At 38.9% G+C, this 21867-nt stretch overlaps 1 protein-coding gene across 2 annotated transcripts; it reads right to left on the reverse strand.

Annotated features, from left to right (window-relative positions):
* Window positions 1-384: 384 nt before the first annotated feature.
* On the reverse strand, window positions 385-16617 carry bckdk (branched chain ketoacid dehydrogenase kinase). 2 transcript variants are annotated; one of them, XM_043239119.1, is made up of 11 exons: window positions 16230-16615; window positions 14784-14852; window positions 14349-14459; window positions 12244-12291; window positions 11246-11365; window positions 11012-11110; window positions 10078-10151; window positions 8108-8236; window positions 5429-5518; window positions 2282-2437; window positions 385-1848 (listed from the first exon to the last, which is right to left on the reverse strand). In XM_043239119.1, exons 1-11 carry the CDS (start codon window positions 16449-16451, stop codon window positions 1704-1706), a joined length of 1263 nt encoding a protein of 420 aa, XP_043095054.1. In that variant the 5' UTR covers window positions 16452-16615; the 3' UTR covers window positions 385-1703. The 2 variants fall into 2 exon arrangements, with proteins under 2 accessions (XP_043095054.1, XP_043095055.1); XM_043239120.1 differs by lacking the exon at window positions 14349-14459 and having other exon boundaries at window positions 16230-16617.
* Window positions 16618-21867: the final 5250 nt, after the last annotated feature.

Raw genomic sequence — 21867 nt, forward strand, 5'->3', positions numbered from 1 at the left:
CCTCTCTTCCAACCACTATTTTATAAAACTCCTACCCCAAAGACACGATCGGCCAGGCCCCGTGCTGTTCAATCTAGAGCTAAGAACGCGATTCAGTCGTTAAAAGTAATAAAAGCCACAGTTGCCCAAAAGGTAAAAGTATATGCATTATAAACGTATTTGTGGTTTCATATTTTGTATGCAGTACAAAGTGGCTGCCGCAAAGCAAATTATGCAAAAGCTTTTCTGCAAACTACCTTGAATCTTTGAAGTAAAAGTCAGTTTCCGTCCTGTTTGCTTTTAGCACAGTTCCCCAAAATTCGACAACCAGAAAAAGTCACAGTACGATCAGTGCCAGTGCAAGAGAGAGAAAGAAAGAAAGAAAGAAAGAAAAAGACACAAATGTTCTCATCCAGAATTTTATAATGCCCAAAAAAGCTATGCGTATTTGGCATCTATGTAATGCAAACTCAACATCAAAAGAAAACAAAATACAATAAAATGATCCCATCTTTGATATCAATCTGGGTGCGTCATGCCACAATTTGGCCTTTTATATAAACAAAGGAATATCTTAATATGTGCATGTTAGTTCTCCTGAATCATCCAGAACCTACTGTACATCACTCATTACACTAAATCTTCATCATTACGTCTGTATTGGTTTAAAAGTCAAAAGTCAATACTCAGATTGCACCAGTAGAGGGCAAACTGGGGCAACAAATCCAGAACAGATGAGCAGGAAACACACCAAGGCTCCTTCTCCTGAAAATCGATTCAAAAAAAGAGAGAAAAGAAACCACAGGCACAACATTACAAGACAAAACGTTATGGATTACTTGTACTACATGTATTGTGAACTCCTCCAGCAGTTCAATTGGTATTTCAGTTGAACTTTTGTCATCTGGGGTCAATTTCAAATGAATTCAGGTAAATATATCTCATGGTCTCGCAGAGTCTCAAACAAGTTGGCATTCTTTTAGAAAATGAACTAAACAAAATGATGAAAAGACCACATGTGCAGGTGGGTCGTTAAAAAAAAAACACCCATTCAAACATGAACATCTCTATAACCACCGTTTGCTGGAGAGAGAAAGAAAAAAACCCCAGCTATGTTTATTTTACGCTGTGCTATAACCTCAGGGGCCTTTTTAGCAAACAACTTCAGGCATGAAATCTACAAGAAACTCTTAAGCTCATACGGTTAATGTGAAATGTCAAAAGCAAGACAGACGGTATATTTTGACCAAGTCTTTTTCGTAAGGCAGTCGATCTCTATGCAGTGTTCACTAGCAGTTTTCTGCGTTCGCCACTGGAGCGAACATGCATCTCCAAAAAGTTCAAACAATTCACTCCTATTTCAGAAGAAAAGCAGAATATGGCTGACTGAAGAGCGTCTCCTGCAGGCGTCTGGAGTGTAAGGACTCGTCCCACTGCCGACGGTGGACAGCAACACAATGGGTTTTAATCATCAAATCACTTTGTAATCTTAAGGCTGAAAGTTTTACAGAAATCACAGTGCACTACACAAACACAACGCAGTGCGACTCGCACGCATTACACCCATAATCTGCAGAAAACGTGATCCGAAATGTGATACTGATGCCGTGACGGGTAATATGAGTGAAAGGACAACTGCTGAACATCCCGCTTTTGGTTCGACTTCGAGCCTTAAAATCTTCTGTATAGAAAAGGACCAAAAACTCTATGAACGGACCACGGTATCAAACTCTGAAGCTCTCTCCTTTGCCGTCAATGTGTCGGAGACGCAGGTAGACGTCTGTGCCGATGCCCTGCATCGACTGGATGGCCAGGGAGCCCCCCAAGTATTCGGCGTACGCCCGAGACGTAGGCAGACCAAAGCCAAACCTAAAGGAGAAAACAAGTGGCATCACCGAGACGTTCTTCAATCCCATTACAGATCACCACAGCCCATCCTGATTTATCAAAATACTCAAACCTTAAACTGTGTCAAATAAATAAGTAGTCAAAGCACACACACAAAAAAAGAGATGTTAACAGCCATCTTGTCTTCTGCACTTTAAACTAACAGATCCAGATCAAACTGGCTACATCTGGACCGTGCAGAGCAGACCACTATCCTGATCTTGCAAGAATGCACCGAATCTGCAAAGTCAGCTGCTGCGTGTGGACAAGGCATAAATATTTACTCTTGAAGAGGTGAAAAGCATGTTATAATTGGGAAAAAAAAGAGACACGATCCCAAACGGTCTATCAATAATTTACATAAAAACCCAACCGTTTCACCAAACCTTTGAAACAGAGGTGTAGCTCCTCTTACCCGTGCATGGGTCCGGACTGGGGGCCGCTGTTGGTAATGCTGTTGAAAAGGTTGCTCATGCGGGGGTCCTGTGTGCTCTGTTCAGCCGTGCTGAAGTGGTAATCCATCACCTGATCCAAAATGGTATGAGGAATGCCACCGCCGCGGTCTGAGATCCTGCAGAGTCATACAAACACCACTCTGCTGTTTTAGGCGAATCACTTTACTTTGCGTTTTCCCTGTTAGACTTTAGTTAATGCACTGAGCATTATAAACAAGAATTATGAACATGAATAAACAAGGAACAATTTTCATTAACATATTACAGCTTATTGTAAAGCGCTGCCGAGTTAACAACTCATCCCCTCGAACATATGAAGAAAAATCATCTTGAAGTAATCTGTGACTTCAGTGAGTGTGGTTAAATAAAAGGAGAATATTTGTGTTTTGTGCTTGCCAAGGATTTGTTGACCCAAGGTCTGAAGTGAACGTTACTGTTGTTATGAAATATAAGCTGCACAAAACAACTATATTGAAGCAAAGTCAAAATGAACCTAAACGTTATGAGACTTAGATTATTACACATATGCATTCAAAAGCTTGAGGTCAGGTAGACTTAAAGGAACACCCCACTTTTTATATCATGCATGTTATCCGCAGCGCCTATGGAAAATAGTTCCCTGCTAGAAATATATTTGCCCTAAACAAGCAGGAGGGTCTGGCTGTTTTCAGGCACTGCGTGATATGCAGTGCTTTGATGCAACCTGTGTTGTTAAAAGCGCTATATAAATAAAAATGATTGATTGATTGATTGATTGAAATCACTGTGCCTGCTGCGGTCATAGTGCGGCAGCAAACGTCCTTGATTATTACGCCAGAATGAGAGTATACTTCCTAGTCGTATCAGCATAGAAAATCTCCAATTTGTATTTTCCGTCAAGCTTAGTAAACAATATAACTACAGAAGAGTCGAGTTTTAAATAGGAAAAAAATATCGAAACTCTGGTCATTTTTAAAAGAGATGCTTCTGGTCTAATCAGATTCAATGATCTGCGCTAATCTACAGCTAAGAGTGCTATCGTCAGGCCCGGAGATTCAAAAACAGTAAAACTTCATTTTTTAACTCTGGGAGAGTTGGAGAATAAGCCTATTTCCAAAAAAAGAGAAGCGTTCCTTTAATGTTTCTGAAATTACTCTTATTTTCGACACAGCTGCATTTATTTGATCAAAATAATACAGTAAAACAAGTAATATTGTGAATACTGTGTTACAATTTAAAACAATATTAAATGTATTCCTAAAGCAGTATTCAGTATCACATGATCCTTGAGAAATCACTCTAATGTTAATGATTTGGTTCTCAATTGTTTTTTTTCCCCATTTTTTGAATGTTACAGCTGAGCTACATTTTGTGGAAATCATAATACATTTTTGTAGGATTTTTTTTTTTTTAGATAAAAAAAAATGTCAAAAGAACAGCATTAATTTAATAATAGTAAAGACACTTATAATGTTTTCATATTATTACAGCCTACTTGATCAATTTAATGTGTTCTTGCTGAATAAATATTTAAAAAATAAAACTTACTTAAATCTTGTATGTTTGTGTATGTAAACTAACATTTGTACGTACACTGACATTCAACATCATCCTAACCGTTTCTGTTGAAATTGAAAGGTGAACGATCCCGTTTCATAAACCTTTAACCTTCTAAAACACTGTAAACATCAAATACAGCCTGAATTTACATTGGAGCAAAAGCCTAGAAACAGAGAGGACTTTGCATCCTCATTTCAGACGCCAGACAGCACTGAAACAAGTCAAATAAGACACAGAGATTCATGCTTCCTATAGGTTTATGACAAAATAAACAAATCTTAAGTATATATGCTCAGTGTGGTTTTAACCAGCTCGCTAAGTGTGCACAGTGGGATAATGGACCTGGTTAGAAACACAGCAGCACTCCACATGTTTAGGTCTCTTTGCAAAGAAGAGCTCAAATATCTGCTAACTAAACGCTTCACTTTCCAGGAAAAAGCATTAACTCCATTATGCTGAGTTTACAGCGGATCAACCGCACCTTACCCATGTGATGTTATATAAAATGAGAAGACATGAGAACAGCTTTGCAGTCGTTACAGTGCTACAAGTATATGTGTGAATTATTATTTTAAAACTGTAATTATTATCTATCAATCAATCAATCATTTTTATTTATATAGCGCTTTTAACAACACAGGTTGCATCAAAGCACTGTACAGTATAAGGTAGAAAAGTATTAGAAACGTTAGAAAGAAAATATAAGTACACAAAAATAAGAAGAATGGGTCAACTTAAAGTCAAAAAAAAGATACTGGCCTAGAGCTTTCTGCCATCTGGCTGTCTTTATGATCAAGCATAGACGGATCGTAAAGATGTCTGTAGAGGAGTACCTGTTCAGCCCAAATCTTTGTTCCGTGCAAACCGTTTACTCTAAATCACAAAAAATGTTGTGCACACTGCAACGCGAAAGGTTGTGCTCACCCAAAGCAAAGTCTCTTTAAGACAAGTCATGTCACTCAGCGGCCATCCCAGTGCAGTTCCTATCTCTTGGTAATGGGAAACCGTTTACTAAGCTTACGATTAAAGTTAGGATTTGAAATCACCAATGAAATCTGACAACAACTGTGCAATAATTGTAAGATCAGTCCAGATCAGTAATTGGCTATATTATTTAGAAGGCGGGGCTTCTTGTGATTGAGCGACCTTTGTAAGCGGTGCATTTTTCCCCCGTTCAAAACTATACGACTGACACTTCTTGGGTATTATTTGCACAAAGCAAATTTCCGCTAACACCGCGACCAGGTCATATTTGGCGTGCACACCCAAGCGAACTTGCGGACACGTCGGGTATAAACCAGTCTAAACAAGGATAGTTTCCATTCTAAAACGAAACCCTCTAGTGTAAACGGGGCCTAAGTGTCCATGTAAATAATCAAACAGTTTTGCAAAGAGATCTGACTCCGCTCTATTTAAATTTTGTACTTCAAGCAACATAAACTCCGTTTCAGTGTAAATGGTCAACTGGCAACCATTTTATTTTAGAACTCATTTGCATGTAATGTCATACAGTGTACTATCATGCAGGTGTGACGTGGTTAAATAGCGTTAATTTATTACAGACTTACCTTATGACAAAGTCTGTGTCATTGTTGGCGATTGTGACCAAAACATCAGGCACATTGTAAGGGGTGTCCAAGTGACTCTCCATTGTGGCCCTAAAGAACACAAAACCATTCATAAACATCTGATCATAACAAACTTATGAAAACTCAGCAGAGGCCTGAAATAACTTTCTTTCTCCTCTGACTGAGAAGTGAGATAAGACATGACAAGAAGTTTTGTGAGCAGGAAATTGCAACAGGGATTGTGGAAAATTCAATTTTCTTTGTGTGTATTATGATATATAGTATACCGTGCTGACTTAAAAATACTACCATAAAGCTAGGACAAATACTTGTATTTGAACACTAAGGGCCAGATTTATAGTTTGAGTTTGCAACAAAGCTCTTTTAGCGTCAAGCCATTATCGGGAACTAATGACAGACACTGACAATATTTGTTAGATTGCACTTGTCATGGCATTGAGTGGGGCTCTTTAATTTGTGGACTGTCGCTGAATCACTACCAGAACTTTCCACTCTAATCTGCACTTTTTGAACAAAACCTAATATTCATAAGAAAAACGTTGTGAAGTTATAAACTTCCACCAATCTTCAAAGCAGTTCTTCAGCTGCCACTGTCCCTACTCATTTTAATGCAAAGTCATGCCCGAAAAAATTAATAAATAAAAGAGGGATATGATGAGTATCTCTGCATCAGTGTCTTTAGTCACTTTCTGTAAACCAACTGTGACTTGCTCTTCTGCCAAGAACATGCCGTCCTCTAGTGACGACGAGAAGATGAGCTGATCCAAACACAAAGAATCACGAAAACAAGACCAGAAACACGTCTCTCGCTTTTTAAGGCAAGCTCAATACAGGGCTTTGGAGGTATTTGAGCCAAGGCTTGAAATGTATTTATATTTATAGCAAGAGAATATTACTTTGCCATACAAAAAACTCCTAGATTCACGATGGTCATGCTATAACGGATGAAAAGCACTTAATCGTTCCTATATTCACCCCTGCTTGCACGTATTGTGAAAGTTAAGAGTTTAGCAGTCCTATGTAGTCACAGACAGGGCGAGCAATCATATTAGCAGCATTAGTCTCAAGTTACCACACAACGTTTAAATCTACTAGCTTTACAAATTTTTGTTTCATTTTTATCCCACTGCACGAAGTAAACATGAAGTGAACACTCTGTTCTTTTTTTGAAGCAGAAGAACCAGTCTATTTTTTGCCATAGGCAAAAAAACATCAGGTGCTGTTGATAGAACTTAACTTTTATTGAATCCAGATCATCTCAAGAATAAACAATATTGGCTGTTTTTAATTTAAATTTAATTTAGGTTTCTACCTCATTTGTAAAATAACTATAGACCTACATTCTCCTCCACTGTATAGAGATCCTTGTGATAAAATGTTGGTTTCAGGTTGTTTTTCAGCATGATTATTTTAAAAGGCTTATCTGTGGATTGTTTTGGATAGTTTGCAACCGTCATAGAAAACCTGTATCGTACCACTGAACTTGGACTGAACTTGGCAGGCAGGCTGTGTGGGTGACCTTACACGAACGCTACGGAGACCGCAAATATCAGAGACTGCGAGGGGAGCTATACTAGGACATGTCCTGTAACAGGAATTTCAGCTTTCTCATTGATACAATTATAAAGACCCCATAGGTGTGTCCTCATCATAGTAGCTTTCAACTATATTTTTAGGTTTTCTAAAATATGTTATATGAGCAAATGTGTATTCATAGTTGCGTATTGGTCAAAAGTCAAAAGGGGGCCCAGTCTCAAGCTCCATGAGATGCTTGCACTTATTTTATCATCTAGAAGGTAAAACAATATCAGCAAGCATGATAGTTGTGCATGTCTAAGCAAACTAAAAGGTCCGGAGCTTCTGTTTGTTAGCATAGTAAGAGAAAAATAACCAGCTAAATTAATCATTACCAGTAAAGCTACTTCAAAGTTCTTTGCTTTAAAATGACTTTGACACCATAAATCTAGATAAATGTGTTATGCAAAACCTTTCAAATAACCTTAACATTTTTCTTTTTACTTGTTTAGAATATTATTTCACTGTGACCTTTCCAACAATAATTTACAGAAGGACAGTATTCAGCAAAAGACTCTAAGCAAGGACGGAGCTATAATATAACTACCTCACCATTATATCTGGAACACTACTGTGCCTCTATTTAGCTGAAATGCTTTAGGCATTTGATAGCTTCAGTGTAAGTGACGGCTGGGTCACTATGACCCAAGCTTGCCATAACTGCCTCCGATTGAATGGCCGGCGATCCTGTACAACCAAGGAACGTTCCAAACTCACATTCCATTCCAGGCTTCTTGCATAATACGTCTGAAATGTAAGCGACTTGTTTTTCCTGGCATTTCACCAAAGGCTATAGTGTTTAAACGCCGTTACACTACAATAACTCCATGTACTGCCAGACAGGAGAAACTGATTAGACATATTTCTGTTTGGAGTAACATATACCGCTGTATCACAGCGCTAAAAGCTCAATATTGCCTATATGAGCAGCTTCTAAGACAACACTCACTGCAGTCCAAATAAAAGCAACTGAAACTTTAACAGCAAATTTGACTCTCGCAGCAGGATTAGATGTTTAACATAGCATAGTAGGAGAGGTGTGTCAAATGTGTTACATTGACCTATATGTGACAGGAATGTTACCTCATGGCGTTCTTCAGCAGCTCAGGCAGGATGTAGTCCAGTGGCAGTGGAATGAAGGGAAAGCGGGCCGCCACATGGCCATTAACGCGAACCCGTGGAGAGTTCCCGTACTGATGCTCACAGAGACGCCTGATGAGAACAGAGGACATCAAGACATTACACTACCGTTACAAGCCTTTCCGTGCAAATTTATTTCCGTACTGCAGAGTTCTTTAAATGAAAGATAATGGGAAAAACAATTACACATACATAATAAACGTAGATACATGCGAATAAAATGAGACGCATGCTACTGCTTCTGCCTCGCCAGGTTATGCAAGTACTGGTAAATTAATTGCTGTCTTGAGCATTTCATTTAGTCTAAACCAATTTTTTCAATGATTTGACACTAATTAAAGAGAATGTCTCATAAATAGCCAGCAAAATGTGGCCTTTGTCTGGTTTTTGAGGGCAGGCTTTGATCATGCCACTGTGAAGAGGAACAGGGCAGCTCTGCTGAGGCAGCAGATTAATTGTCAGACTCTCGTGAGAAGAGCAGATCTTGCATATGACCACAGAAACGTTTTCAGGACTGTAACAACTAATCGATAATGAAGCTTGATAATTATTTCAGATCAATCCACATGAAAGCCGCATACAAACATACTATTATTGGGCAGAATCTGCTGCAAACTGGACCAGACTATAGACTGAAAGTCGTCTTATTATAGAGAAGGAGAAACCGATCTCTCAGATCAGAATGAGAATAGAGGTACACTGTCCATTTGTAGGCTGAAGGATTGAGCGACTGACTGGAATAAGTGGTAAAAATAAGAGTGCTGGTGCAGGCGTCTGAGGCTTCACATGCCTCATGAAACCCGTGACAGCATTGTGACCCGATGCTTTTCAACAAAGACATAACCAGGAGGAAGCTAACAATTCAGCTAAAGCCTCTAAACTTTCAACCAGCTGATGAAAAGTACAACTGAAAGTAACTAGTCACAGGTGAAACATGAAAAAAGACTTGACACTGCAGATCAGGTAATTCTCTCTTTAAAAAAAAAAGTTAATCTGTAAGATCGGTCATTTTTTAGATAGTTAACATGAGATGATTTATAAGGCATGCCCCTTATAACATGTGCAACATTAAGTGTGCGAGTCACTTTATGTGATCATCTTTAGGAAATGCAATTAAGGCTGCTAAACATTTTTTCTGGTTAATTAAAATCATTATAATGCACCTTTAATTGCCTACATAGCCTATACTCTCAAGTACACACATAAACCTTGCATTTAAAAGTTCATTAACTTTCTCCGTATAGCGGACATGCCTGCATACGTTTCATACTCATTACACAATCTGAGAATATTTGTTTTCCATTTAAATTGGTTCATTTTAAAGTAGAAATTGCATTCTCTATAGATTGTGTTTTGTAACTGTATGGAAACATACACAAATTTTCACACATTTCACAATCCGAGACGTCAGAAAACGCATCCCGTTTGCTTTCGCTATTTTACAAAAGCTCAATTTTGTTGGCATGCAGAAAATACATTAAACCTTAACATTTCTTCATAATGAAGCCGTTTTTAATATATTTTCTTACATGTTCCACTTAACAGCAATAGCTAGAAATGATAACATTATAAATTCCCAACAGTATATACAGAAATGCTCGCAGGTACATCATCCCCTACGAATTGTTGACACATTAAACTCGTGTTGAAGTAGTAAATACATATAAACAGTTGTTCAACATTGACCTTTAACACTCATCTTGGTCAGTCACAAATGAGAACTGGGCTTTGTCCCTTTTCTTGGGCAAACAGTGCACAAACACACAGCGCTGTAAATGGAGCTGATAACAGAACAGAATAGCTCAATAACCTCTTAAAATAGTCCTCGACTCTTAAGCACTCACAAATGCAAACAGACGGCAGGATGCAGGCAGACGGCAAACAGAAGGAAGCTAAAAGGACAGCACACTCACCGAGCAAAATCAACCCACTTCTCGATGATCTTTTTAGGGGACAGGCGACGGCATATAATGCCTACAAAATCAGGCTGAAATGGCACAAAGGACAAAAATGTCAAGTAACAAAATCATACAGTAAGCATCAGTACAAAAGCTGGGAAATGCGACTAATAACTGTGCTACAGACGAAACATGCAAATAGATATCATTTATACTTCTGTATGTATTCAGAACGATTTTATGAAACATCTTACAACTTTAGAATGCGTTTATAGTGCATTGCTTTCAAGTCTTTAATAGTTAAACTCTGATGTTTTTCATGAGCTGAATTAACCTAAAAGAAAATCTAATTTTTGAGTCATTCTTATTCGACTCTTAATAACCATTTAGAAATTTAGTAATAAACATAAATAACATGAGCAAGCACATATTCGGTCTATTAAAGCTGAACAAGAGGAGTCCTGCTCTTTATTTATTCCAGTAATTCAGTCTTAGTAAATCAACCTGCATTTTATCTGTACAACAGCAGGCATGATTAAATTACGGCAATCAACTAGAAAACAACCATTACAGCTCTCAAGTGACTCCACAAGTAAGCAAATATTGTATGTTGCAACAGGGAGGGGGTCTCCGCTTGTATATTTAGTCTATGCATGTGGGTCGTGCGAAAATATTGGTGGTCCACTTGGCTGCCTTGTAGGAGACACTTACATCACAGGACAAATGACCGAAGACTGCATTGCTCTTACTGCTGTGATATCCACGTGCTCGTAGGTATTTAAAAGAAGAACTGAAACGTTTCCTAATATGGATTTGAATACTGTACACGGCACATTGCAATTTTTCTAATGCAAAAGGAAAAAGAAATGTATCCCTCACTAATTGCTGGAAATCACCCTAATTCTGTAAGTAATGGTAGTGGTGTTAAATTATTAAGCAAGGGACGTACGTTATCCTCATGAAGGGCAATGTGGTGTGTGGCCAGCATGCGGATGCCCAGACGAGACGTCAGCGTGGTGTCCAAGAAATTACGAACCAAAGTCTCGTCCTGAACAAATATGATGTAACAAATAAACCAAGAACTAGGTCCGATTGGCAAAATATAAAAGTACAATATGAACCACGCAGAAAGCTGATACAGTAAGATTATGCTGGTGACAGTGAACTTTATTTGAAATCTTACCGTTATGTGTTTACGGCATTCCCTGAATCCTTCGGCCAACATGGTGACAACATCTTTGTGATCATCAAGAAGCTGTTTTACAAGTTTGCTGTACCGAGCCTCAGTCTCCTGGTCTTTTATCTGAAATGAATGGTTTGCAAAAAAATGGTTCGCTTAGCAAAAGTTAACAAAATAATATTAATTGTTAAACTTTCATGGGTAAGATAATTTACAGTCATAGTTAAAATCATAAAGTTTGATAGGGTAATCATGTATTAACTGGTATTTTGCCTAATTATGTGGCTTCTTGCCAAAAAACAAAAATAAATCCATTTATGCTAACAGAAAACGGTTTTAATGCATGTTAATGAATTTGTTTCTTGTGATGCTTATTTTGAAACATTTAAAAAAATATTTACAATTTTTTAAAAATGGATGGTCAAGAAAATACATTTCAGACAGTGGAAATGAAGCTCATTCAACATACTATATTAACAATGCATTCAAAAATCTACACTGGTTCATAGGAATAGATTACATTGTTTAAACACACACATACATATACACTATATATAGATACATGTACATATATAAATATACAGTGTACATGTGTGTTAATTTTACCATTACTCTAAAATGAGGGAAAATGCAACAGTAACGGAATGAGAAAGTGTGGATCAAAAGTTTGACTCATAATGTGCAAGCCACTACAATAATTATGGCAATCTCTTCAACTGTCTCATATCTGCAGTCAGCAAATATTGTGCAATTTAGGGATGTTTCATTTAAACTCAAATTTGCCATAATCATGAGTCAGCATTTTACATATTCACCAAAGACTTATGTTTCAGTGGTGAAAGGTGATACCTCCACACGATCTTCTACAGCGGCTCAATCTGTACCCTAAACTCACAGGCCTCTCCGCTTACAGAATTAATTATGGAAATTTGCAAGTTGGTCAACAGTCGACTAGGCTGCTTATGAATTAATATGTAGGGGTCTGATCATGTTTCACTTACAGCTGGGAAGTCGCTCAGCATGTGGTAGGCCCTGATGTAAAGCTCGTGCTGTGGAGGAAGAGAGAATTATTGAGCACAATATATGGCTAACAAATGTGCTTTGGTGCAGTTCCTGGAGCTGGTGTTCTCAGCCTTCTCTGAATCCCATTCCTGGCCCCTCACCAAGCCTCCACAAGGGCATGGCTTACATTCTTCTACGGATTCGAGGAACAAATTAAGAAGGAGTGACTCACTGGGAAACACATAAACGTGCTGAATGTTTTGAATGACTGCAACAGAGAATGCAACTCACATGCAGACCATTTTCATTTTCAGCAGTTCAAAGGCGGTGATGAAAAACACTACAAATCTTTTTTTTTTTGCTCTCTTTCTTTCTTAATCTTTCTTTATTATTACCAGCGTTCAAATGGATTAGATTTCATAAATAAAGCTCAAAAGAACATAATTTAAAAAACAAGCATTTTTATTTTAAATTACGTTTGGTTCATTTTATGCATCCTCGCTGAATAAGGGGTTTACTAAATAGCCTAAATATATGACTGGCAGTGTAGGTTAAGCAGATATTGACTTGAAGCTGTTGAGAAACATTTACAAAAAGAAAAAAAATGAATCAACTCATTTATGCAGGGCGGCATTCACTTTTAATACTGCAGACTCAATTGTTCTGAAGACCTCTGAACTCAACTGGTGAGATCAGGAAACAAAACAAGCTATAGACGAGGCTTTTTTTCTTTTTTTTTTGAAGCAGATGTAGGTAAAAGTTCACAGAAGGAGGAGGACTCGCTGGAGGAAGTAAACAAGGAGGAGAAAGAGGAGGGAACCCGTTTTCTCTTTCTGCTTATTACTTGGTGATTGTCTGTTTGTTTTGTCTGTTAGTGGACCGTGAATGCGTGAATTGCTTGCAATGTTCATTATGGTTATTTATGTTTTAGTAGCTCAAGGAGGCCCGGACATCACCACATACAACATGATCCAAAAGTTGACACTAAAAGTCTAGGAATCAAAATGTAATTTAAAGCTGTAACTATTCTTAAATCATGCTGATGAACATGATTGTCGGTTTTTACACAAATATGTGGAGTTCATGCAGCTCATGAAAAAAATATATAATAATAATAATAAAAAGCCTTTTTACTAGTGGTTTAGTAGTTTCTAGCAGGCACTATAAGAATGATAGCTGAAGTCCAACTACTGCAGAAGGCCGGGTTTACAGTAAACATTAAGAACAGAAGTAACAAAACGGTTAAGCATGATTTAAAAAAAACATGGTTTAAAAACAGTTGTCACTGACTGAGTCAATCTGAGTCAAAAGAAACACTACTGTTCAAAAATGGGGGCTTTTTTTGTAATTTTACTGAAAACAGCCTGCATTTATTAGACCAAACATCCAGTAAAAACAGTAACTATTGTGAAATACAATTACAATTTAAAATCCCTGTTTTCTGCTTAATATATTTTCAAATGTAATTTTTGTAAAGGCCAAGCAGAAATCAATCCAGATTAAATCACAGCTGAATATAGTTAATATAGTAACTGCTTCATTTGTGAGGAAAGCGAACTTTCTATTGTTTAAAGAATCCTGCTTTTCGTAATTCTTTGATTAATAGAAACAGCAATATAACGTGTGTATTAAATATTGTTAACACAATAAATGCCCGTCATTTCTCATAATGCATCCTTGCTGAATAAATTTAGATTTCTTGAAACTGACACCAAACATAAAGTAGTGTACTTTTAGGAGATAAGACAGAAAGGGTACGCAGATTTTTCTGCACTAAACTATACACATGCTTGTATTGACAAAGCCCTTTTTCTGTCCTTAAAATAAAAGGGGAAAAATAAATAAATAAATCAACACCGGGACTCTGCTTGAGGGATTCAAGAGAAGTCAGGCTGAGCAAGACGTCACTGCAGAACACTAGGGGTTTGATAAGACTGGCACTGAATCGAACATGCTCAGCCTCAGCTCCTCATCACTTAATATCCCCTCTGAGAGTATCAGGGGCGGAGCTTCTCCTACAAACCTACTTGTAAGAGAGACGGTAAAACTACCCATCACAACAATGTATGACAGCAGAGAAACCCCAGAGATGTAGGACACTCACCACTTGGAGAATGGTTGGGTTGCAGCCGATAATGAAGGGCAGGCTGCGGAAGCCCTTGATACGGTGGGCGATACGAACAGGTAGCTCTTTGTGTAGATACTTGGCACTGCTCTGTATTGAACCAAATCACACGCACCTTCATTAGAACTCTGTATTAACTATGAACATTTCTTTAAGTAAAAGTACTTTGTGCGCGGGTTTATGCCATGGTATGCAAAAATGTTATCTGCAAGTATCACAGCATTCCCATTTAACACCATAAATGTATCGTAATACCACAACTTATTAAAAAGAAATAAATGGGATGCATCCCATGACAAATCAACATAAATAACACAAAGCACAGTTTCTGTCCTGACAAATGACTAGTTTACAAAAGCGTCTCCAACGTGGGTTGGACTAAATGTAGGATGGAGGACAGGAGTGTGTAATTACCAGGATATGTTGTCCATCAGGAGACTTCCCTGCATACAGCATAGTGGCTGGGGTCAGTCTAACAGAAGGCTGTGAAGAGAACATTACTGTTAAAAATAGCATCTACTTTAACTATAAAAGTGTTCGATCACGTGAATGGTCTATCAATCAAGGTTTTAGCCTTTTTGGCAAATGTTTAAGAAATATTAACTATTCCATTCAGTTTTATAGGACCTAGCTGGATCTGTAACTTATAAACGTGACTATCCATGGAGTGATTTATGGGTATAGTTACATTTTATTAATAGGCCTGTGTGTAAGTGAAGGGAGTGCGTGAGAGTTCAGCAGCAAAGGACAAATCTATATTTAATATTTTCAATTCACAAGATTTAACAACGTAAAACACCACTGGCTCCTTTTAAATCACATGAAAGAAATCATTAAATCTGATGAAAACATTACTACGACATATCATTGAGAGATACAGAGTGATGCATTTTAAGTATTCTGCTGTACTGTTATGAATATATAATTTAATTATAAATTTGGAGAATTTCAACCAAATTTTTTGGCAAATAAACTGATGAATGAGGTGTTTTCCCCTTCAATGAGTATGAGCCCCTTATCCTTACTATATCAGACAATGCACGCCATTAAAGGGTCACAGGATTAATGTCAACGTTCCATGAAGGTAAATAATAACGGAATCGCTGTTTGAGTGCATACTTTTTTTACTTGTTTAAATGATAGAAATATTCATAATAAACCAATTAGTACGACAGCAGCTGTGCGAGAGGTAATCACACTGGGTTTTGTTGAATCACTAGCACAGTCCCCAGTGAGACGCTCAAAGTAGAACAGGTTACATAAGGATACTGTGCACACCAGCATGATTTAACACAACACGAAGCACCTTTAATATAAAACGAATAAAATCACACCCTAAAATGCATCAGCCAATCGATTGGCACATTTATGAAACCTGCTGCCCTTGGTATGACCAGTGTCTCTTTTACCGCTGAAACCCAATACTGGAAAATACAGCAATCAACACACAGCTTAAGCAATATTAATATTAATAACCTTACTGTTAAGACCCGTTTTGCACAAAAGACAAAAAGCGCACTAATGCTATACATCCACTAACATTTATCTGGTATATGGAAAAAATGTTTTGCGATACAGGTTTTGATAATATACGTTATTATCTACTAAAAGCTAAACGGCATTTCACCGGATGTGGCAGAAAATACTATCATACCCTTAGACCACTGAAATTAAACATTCGAGAGTGAGTCAATTAACGTAAAAAAAACTGTAACGTTAAGTGCGGTGACCCACAAAAGTGGGATCCTTAGGCCATCCGAGTCATGATGGATGGATGGATGGAGACTGCGGCGCGTCGACCTACATCGCGGGGGGAAAGAGGCAGCAGTTAATGGAAACTTCAGGGAAATGGTGACTGACCTTCTCGGCAGACGCGTCAATGGCAGACTGATTGTAGAAAGAAGTAACAGTTTTGGACCGCTCCCGAGCCAGCTCAGTGTAACTGGACATGGACGATGTAGACCGAAACCTTTTCGGATCGGCCGCTTTCGCTGGCGTGGACAGAAAGAGCCTGGTCACGCTGATCCTGGACGCGCCGCTGCTCAGCAGCTCCATGGCCTGGCCTGTCACGCGACCGTGCATTTCTACACTTGGATAACAGAAATAAGAAAACTCAATCCCCTGCCCTTGGTTTCAGAATCCGTCTACCTCGCCATCCGACACAGCGAGCTCTTTCGTGCACAAAGGCACGTCTCTGGCACCATCACGTCTCTAGATGTGAAATTAGCCGTCTCTTCTGGTGTTTATCTGAAGACCTTTGTGGTCAGCCAATCGGCGAGCAGCGGAGGCGGGGCTTGTGGGTCATCACGACCTCAGCAGCAACTGAAAGCCAATGATTCACGGCGCAGCAAGGACAATGAGACAGACAGAACAGGGTGTACTTCCTTTGACTAACACTCGCTGATTGCACTATGAGAAATGTAATACGTTGAAGAGAAAGAGACGTAAAAAGCAAGATAATATATTTTAGTTATTATGCATGTTGATGTGGATAGCCTATACATTTTAAGTTTCTGTTCAAATGATCCGCGTCCAGTAGCAGTTAGGTTAGATGGTTAGCGTTGTACTTAAAGTGACGCACCCAGAAAAAGTGATTTCTTTTTTCACTCAGTCAGGTTGTTCTAAACCGCTTAAATTTATTTCTTTAGTGGAATGAATTTGACACATCTCAGTCGAGTTACTTGTTGTATGGAAAAGCATTAAATAAAATTGTTGGCCACTGTCATTATGGATAACTTTAGTTTGTGTTACACTACAAAAGTAAGGCACATACGGGCTTGGAAACAACATTATGGTGGGTTATGTTTGTTATGGGGGGTCCCATAACAAGTGGAAGGCACATATGCAAACTGTAATTCCTACACCGTTCACATGATTTGGATGTACATACCCTCAAATTAAAGCCGACAGTCTGCAGTTAAAGTACATCTTGTTCGTTTCATTTCAAATCCATTGTGGTGGTATATAGAGTCAAAAATGTTAGAATTGTGTTGATGTCCTAATATTTATGGACCTGACTGTGTATATCTGTGTGTGTGTGTGTATAATATACACACATACATATAATTGTATGCTTTTAGGAGTTCTTGTCACTGGTAAATGATATAGTACCATGCAATAATAAAACACTAAAATATTTGTGATAATTTTTTTAATTTTTTTTTCAATTTTTTCATTGCATTGTTGCCCCCTCAACACATACATATTATTTGATATGTTATGAGCAGCAAGAACGGCAAGAGTTCAAATTTGCATTTTATTTTATTTTTTTAAACTACAATTCAATAAACATTCTTCATATAACTGAGTTTTATCGGGTTATGGAAAAAAACATAAGAATAACAACATAGCACACTTGAACAAAATTAACTCATTTATGCAAAAGCTGAATTAATTGGCCTTTTCATTTCAATCAATCATTTTTATTTATATAGCGCTTTTAACAACACAGGTTGCATCAAAGCACCGTACAGTATAATGTAGAAGAGTACAATGACAGGGATGTATAATGACGAGAGTGACCAATTTGTTATTAAATGCAGAGACGCTCTCTGTAATCAATTCGACGATAATCACTAGAAGTTAAGTGTCCCCAACAAAGCAAGCCAGAGGCGACAGCGGCAAGGAAACAAAACCCCATCCATACAGAATGGAGAAAAAAAAACCTTGGGAGAAACCAGACTCAGTTGGGGTCAGTTCTCCTCTGACCGGACGCCCAGAACTTAACTTCCAGTTCAATTTTAAACGCAGCTGTGTCAGATAGTGTGAATGACTTAGTGTGTGTGTGTGTGTGTGTGTGTGTGTGTGTGAGCATCAGGATCTGGTGATCTGTCCACGGGCGCATCTAGGTGTTCTGGTCTCTGATGAACATAATCTCTGGGTGCTGATCCACCATCTTGTCTGGATACAAACTGTGAAAACAGATTGAGAAAGAGACAGGACTAATATTAGCGTAGATGCCATTCTTTTTACAATGTCACAAGTACATCGTATTTTATTTCACAGCTCAGAAGGTGTATTATGACACTTTACAATTAAAATAACAAAGACTTGATTAGACATCACTGAACTCAATATTAATTTATTTGCAATATTTTGTTATGCTATTCTTTAATAAAAAGAGAATTATCTCACTCCGATATAAGGCAAAGATGACGCAAGAAAATTCAAAATAATAATTCTAATGCAAAGATAATGCAAGGAAATTAAAGCCCTCCAGGATTTGTGGGGTTCTTTGTCTCTATAGCTATGGCTACGTATCTATAGCTATGGACACTGGGCACCAGGACACCCTAGGACAGAGGTTGATGATCAAATTTGTGGTTGTTTCATCTGGCCTCCACCTGTATGTCTTGGACACTCAGGTGAAGAGGGGCCACCTGGTGGTGAGTTGGATCCGTTGATGAGGGTGGAAGCTGGACAGACTCGCCAGGCCCAAACATACTGTGAAGGTCTGTTAGGAATGTTTGGCAGAGCCCCGCCAGAAAGGTCTTCAACTCCCACCTCCCGCAGAGCTTTGACCAGATCCTGAGAGGGACTGCAGACATTGAGTCTGAGTGGACTATATGGGAATCTATGTGAGTCGACTATCTATGTGAGTGAAAGGAATACTTCAAGCTCCTCGAAGCAAGGAACAGGGATCTGACGAGATCTACCCTGAGTCCTTCAAATCTCTGGATGTTGTGTGGCTGTCTTGGGGAACATGCCTCTGCAACATAGCGTGGAGGTTGGGGACAGTAGCTCTGGACTGGCAGACGCGGTTTTGCGGTTGTCCTGGGTCATGGCAGGAAGGATGAGATCCGGGATACGTGCGGCCAAGATGAGTTTCCTCCACAGGGTAGCTGAGCGCTTCATTAGAGAGTCACTCAGGAGAAACTCAGAGTAGACCCGTTGCTCCTCCACATCGAAAGAGGACAGCTGAGGTGGTTCAGGAATCTGTTCCGGATGCCTCTCGAGGGAGGTGTTCCAGGCATGTCCCACTGGGAGGAGGCCCCTGGGACACACTGGATGGACTATGCTTCTCAGCTAAACTGGGAATGTCTTGGTGTTCCCCTGGAAGAGCTGAAGGAAGTGTCTAGGGAGAGGGAAGTCTGGGCGTCCCTGCTTGGACTGCTGTCCCCACGGATAAGTAGAAGAATAAGACACAGCTAACATTCAGCGAAAGATGTAATACATTAACACTTTACAGTGCCTTCATACCCCCTGTGCGCAAGCCAAAGGCAACAGTGGCAAGGAAAAACTTCCTTTGGTACAACTAATACGCATAAGAAAGAAACGTTGAGAGGAACCAAGAATCAGCGGGGGCCCATCCTCCTCTGGCCGGCACATTTAAAATTTGAAATGCAATTATTATGTATATTGTATAGTTGGTGTGTTCCAACTACAAAAAAAAAAAAAAAAAAAAAAAAAAGTAAAACACACAGATGAAAAACAGATGAAGATGGATCAGTAATCTCTCTGGCTCTGCTGGGTCTCCTTGTCTCCACAACTTGGTCTGTTGCTTCTCTGTCCTCCTCGACACTCTTGCATCAACCAATGTGAGCAAAAGATGATATAAAAATATAAAATTGAAAAATGAAGGGAAATGTATTGAAGATGCAAGTATAAAGTACAGATGTCGCAAATATAAAAGTTGGTTCCTTAATCCCTCTGGCTCCAACATGAACTTCTAAAACTTTGGCTGCATCTGGACCCTTCAACATTTTGGCTCCACTGACTGCCTTCTCTGCTTTGTAAGCCAAATATACATGCAACATAGTCCAAAGTAACAAAATACACATGAAAGAGATTATGGCTTGCTCTTCCTATGGCTCCAACATGGACTTCTAGACCTCTGTCTGCTTCTGGACCCTCCAACACTTTGGCTCCACTGCGGTCCTTCTTAAATTGAGGAGATGACACAAATGCACAGGTATAAAGAACTGATGACTCAAACATGAGAGTGAGAATAATGCCACGCCAATGTGAGCAAAAGATGATGCAAAAAGTTTTAAAATAGAAAATGCAAGTAAACAAGATGATAAAAACAAATAAATGGAACAAGATGTAGCAAATACACAAGTACGAAGCATAGATGACTAAAAAATAAAAGTTGGCTCGTCAATCCCTGCTGAGCTTCCTCGTCTCTATGGCTCCACTTTGGTTCATTGTCACTCTGATTCATACATGGACCTCTGGGCCTTTGGCTGCATGTGGATTCTCCAACACATCGGCTCCACTGGCATCCTCCATAATGTGACAGGACATCATTGCACAGGTATAAAAAACATTGACGACTCAAACGTGAGAGGCAGAACTATATGGCATTTATGTGAGCCAAATATACTCGCAAAAGAAAGCACAATAAAATTTGCATGGATGAGAAGATGGTAAAAAATAAATCAAAAGAGTAAAATGCACATAAACAAGATGTAGCAGACACAAAGTATAAAGCACAGATGGCTAATAGATAAAATATGGCTCAGCAATCTCTCTGGCTCTGCTGGGTCTCCTTGTCTCCACGATTCTGCCTTGGTCTGTTGTCCCTCTGTCTTCCTTGACACTCTTGCACCAATGTGAGCAAAAGATGACGCAAAAGATTCAAAATTGAAAAATGGAGGGAAATGTAGCGAATCTGCAAGTATGAATTACAGATGGCTCAAATATAAAAAATGGTTCCTCAGTCGCTCTGGCTCTGCTGGGGTTGCTTATCTTTATAGTTCAAACATGGAGAGGCCATAGAGAAGGATTATCGGACAGCCTCAAAGAGGTTCTGGCAAACCGGAGATGTGGTGAACACCCAAGTATGAAGCGCAAATGAATAAAAGATACAATTGTTTATCTCTGGCTCATCTAGGTCTCCTCGTCTCTATGATTTTGTTTCTTTTCTGTTGACGCAAATAATTTCACATTGAAAAATGGAGAGTGATGTAGTAAACACACAAGAATGAAGTACTGATGTCTCAAATGTACAAGATGGAACCCCTCTGTTGGTGTTCCTCGTCTCTATGGCTCCAACATGGACTTCTGGGCCTTTGGTTCCTTTTGGACCCTCCAACACATCAGCTCCACTGGCATCTTCCATAATATGAGAAAACGTGATTGCAAAAGTATAAAAAACATTGATGACTTGAGCATGAGAGGCAGAACGTGATGATAGTAAAATAAAAAAAGTAAAATGCAGATGATTAACAGATAAAGATGGCAATCTTTCTGGCTCTGCTGGGTCTCCTCGTCTCTACGATTCTGCCTTGGACTGTTGTTCCTCTGTCCTCCTCGAAACTCTTGCACCAATGTGAACAAAAGATGATGCAAAAAATTCTAAATTGAAAAACGAAGCGAAATGTAGCGAACACGCAAGTATAAGGTACCGATGTAGCAAATATAAAAAGCGGTTCCTCCAATATGGACTTCTGGGCTGTTGGCTGCATCCGGAACCTCCAACACTTTGGCTCCAGCTTCTCACTGACAGACTCACGTGATGGCGCTCTATAAATGGTCAGCTGCAGCGCGTGCACTG

This window comes from Puntigrus tetrazona, chromosome 5 (assembly GCF_018831695.1).
Source record: "Puntigrus tetrazona isolate hp1 chromosome 5, ASM1883169v1, whole genome shotgun sequence".
In the NCBI taxonomy this organism is placed as follows: Eukaryota; Metazoa; Chordata; class Actinopteri; order Cypriniformes; family Cyprinidae; genus Puntigrus; species Puntigrus tetrazona.

What these genes read in the sequence shown, in the direction of transcription:
- bckdk (XM_043239119.1), bottom strand. Translation starts at nt 16,451, where the DNA reads ATGCACGGTCGCGTGACAGGCCAGGCCATGGAGCTGCTGAGCAGCGGC. An exon ending in ACCCAACCATTCTCCAAGTG is followed by an intron (nt 12,292 to 14,348) that starts GTGAGTGTCCTA and finishes CTTCCTCCACAG; the next exon opens with CACGAGCTTTACATCAGGGC. An exon ending in AATGCCGTAAACACATAACG is followed by an intron (nt 11,111 to 11,245) that starts GTAAGATTTCAA and finishes ATATTTGTTCAG; the next exon opens with GACGAGACTTTGGTTCGTAA.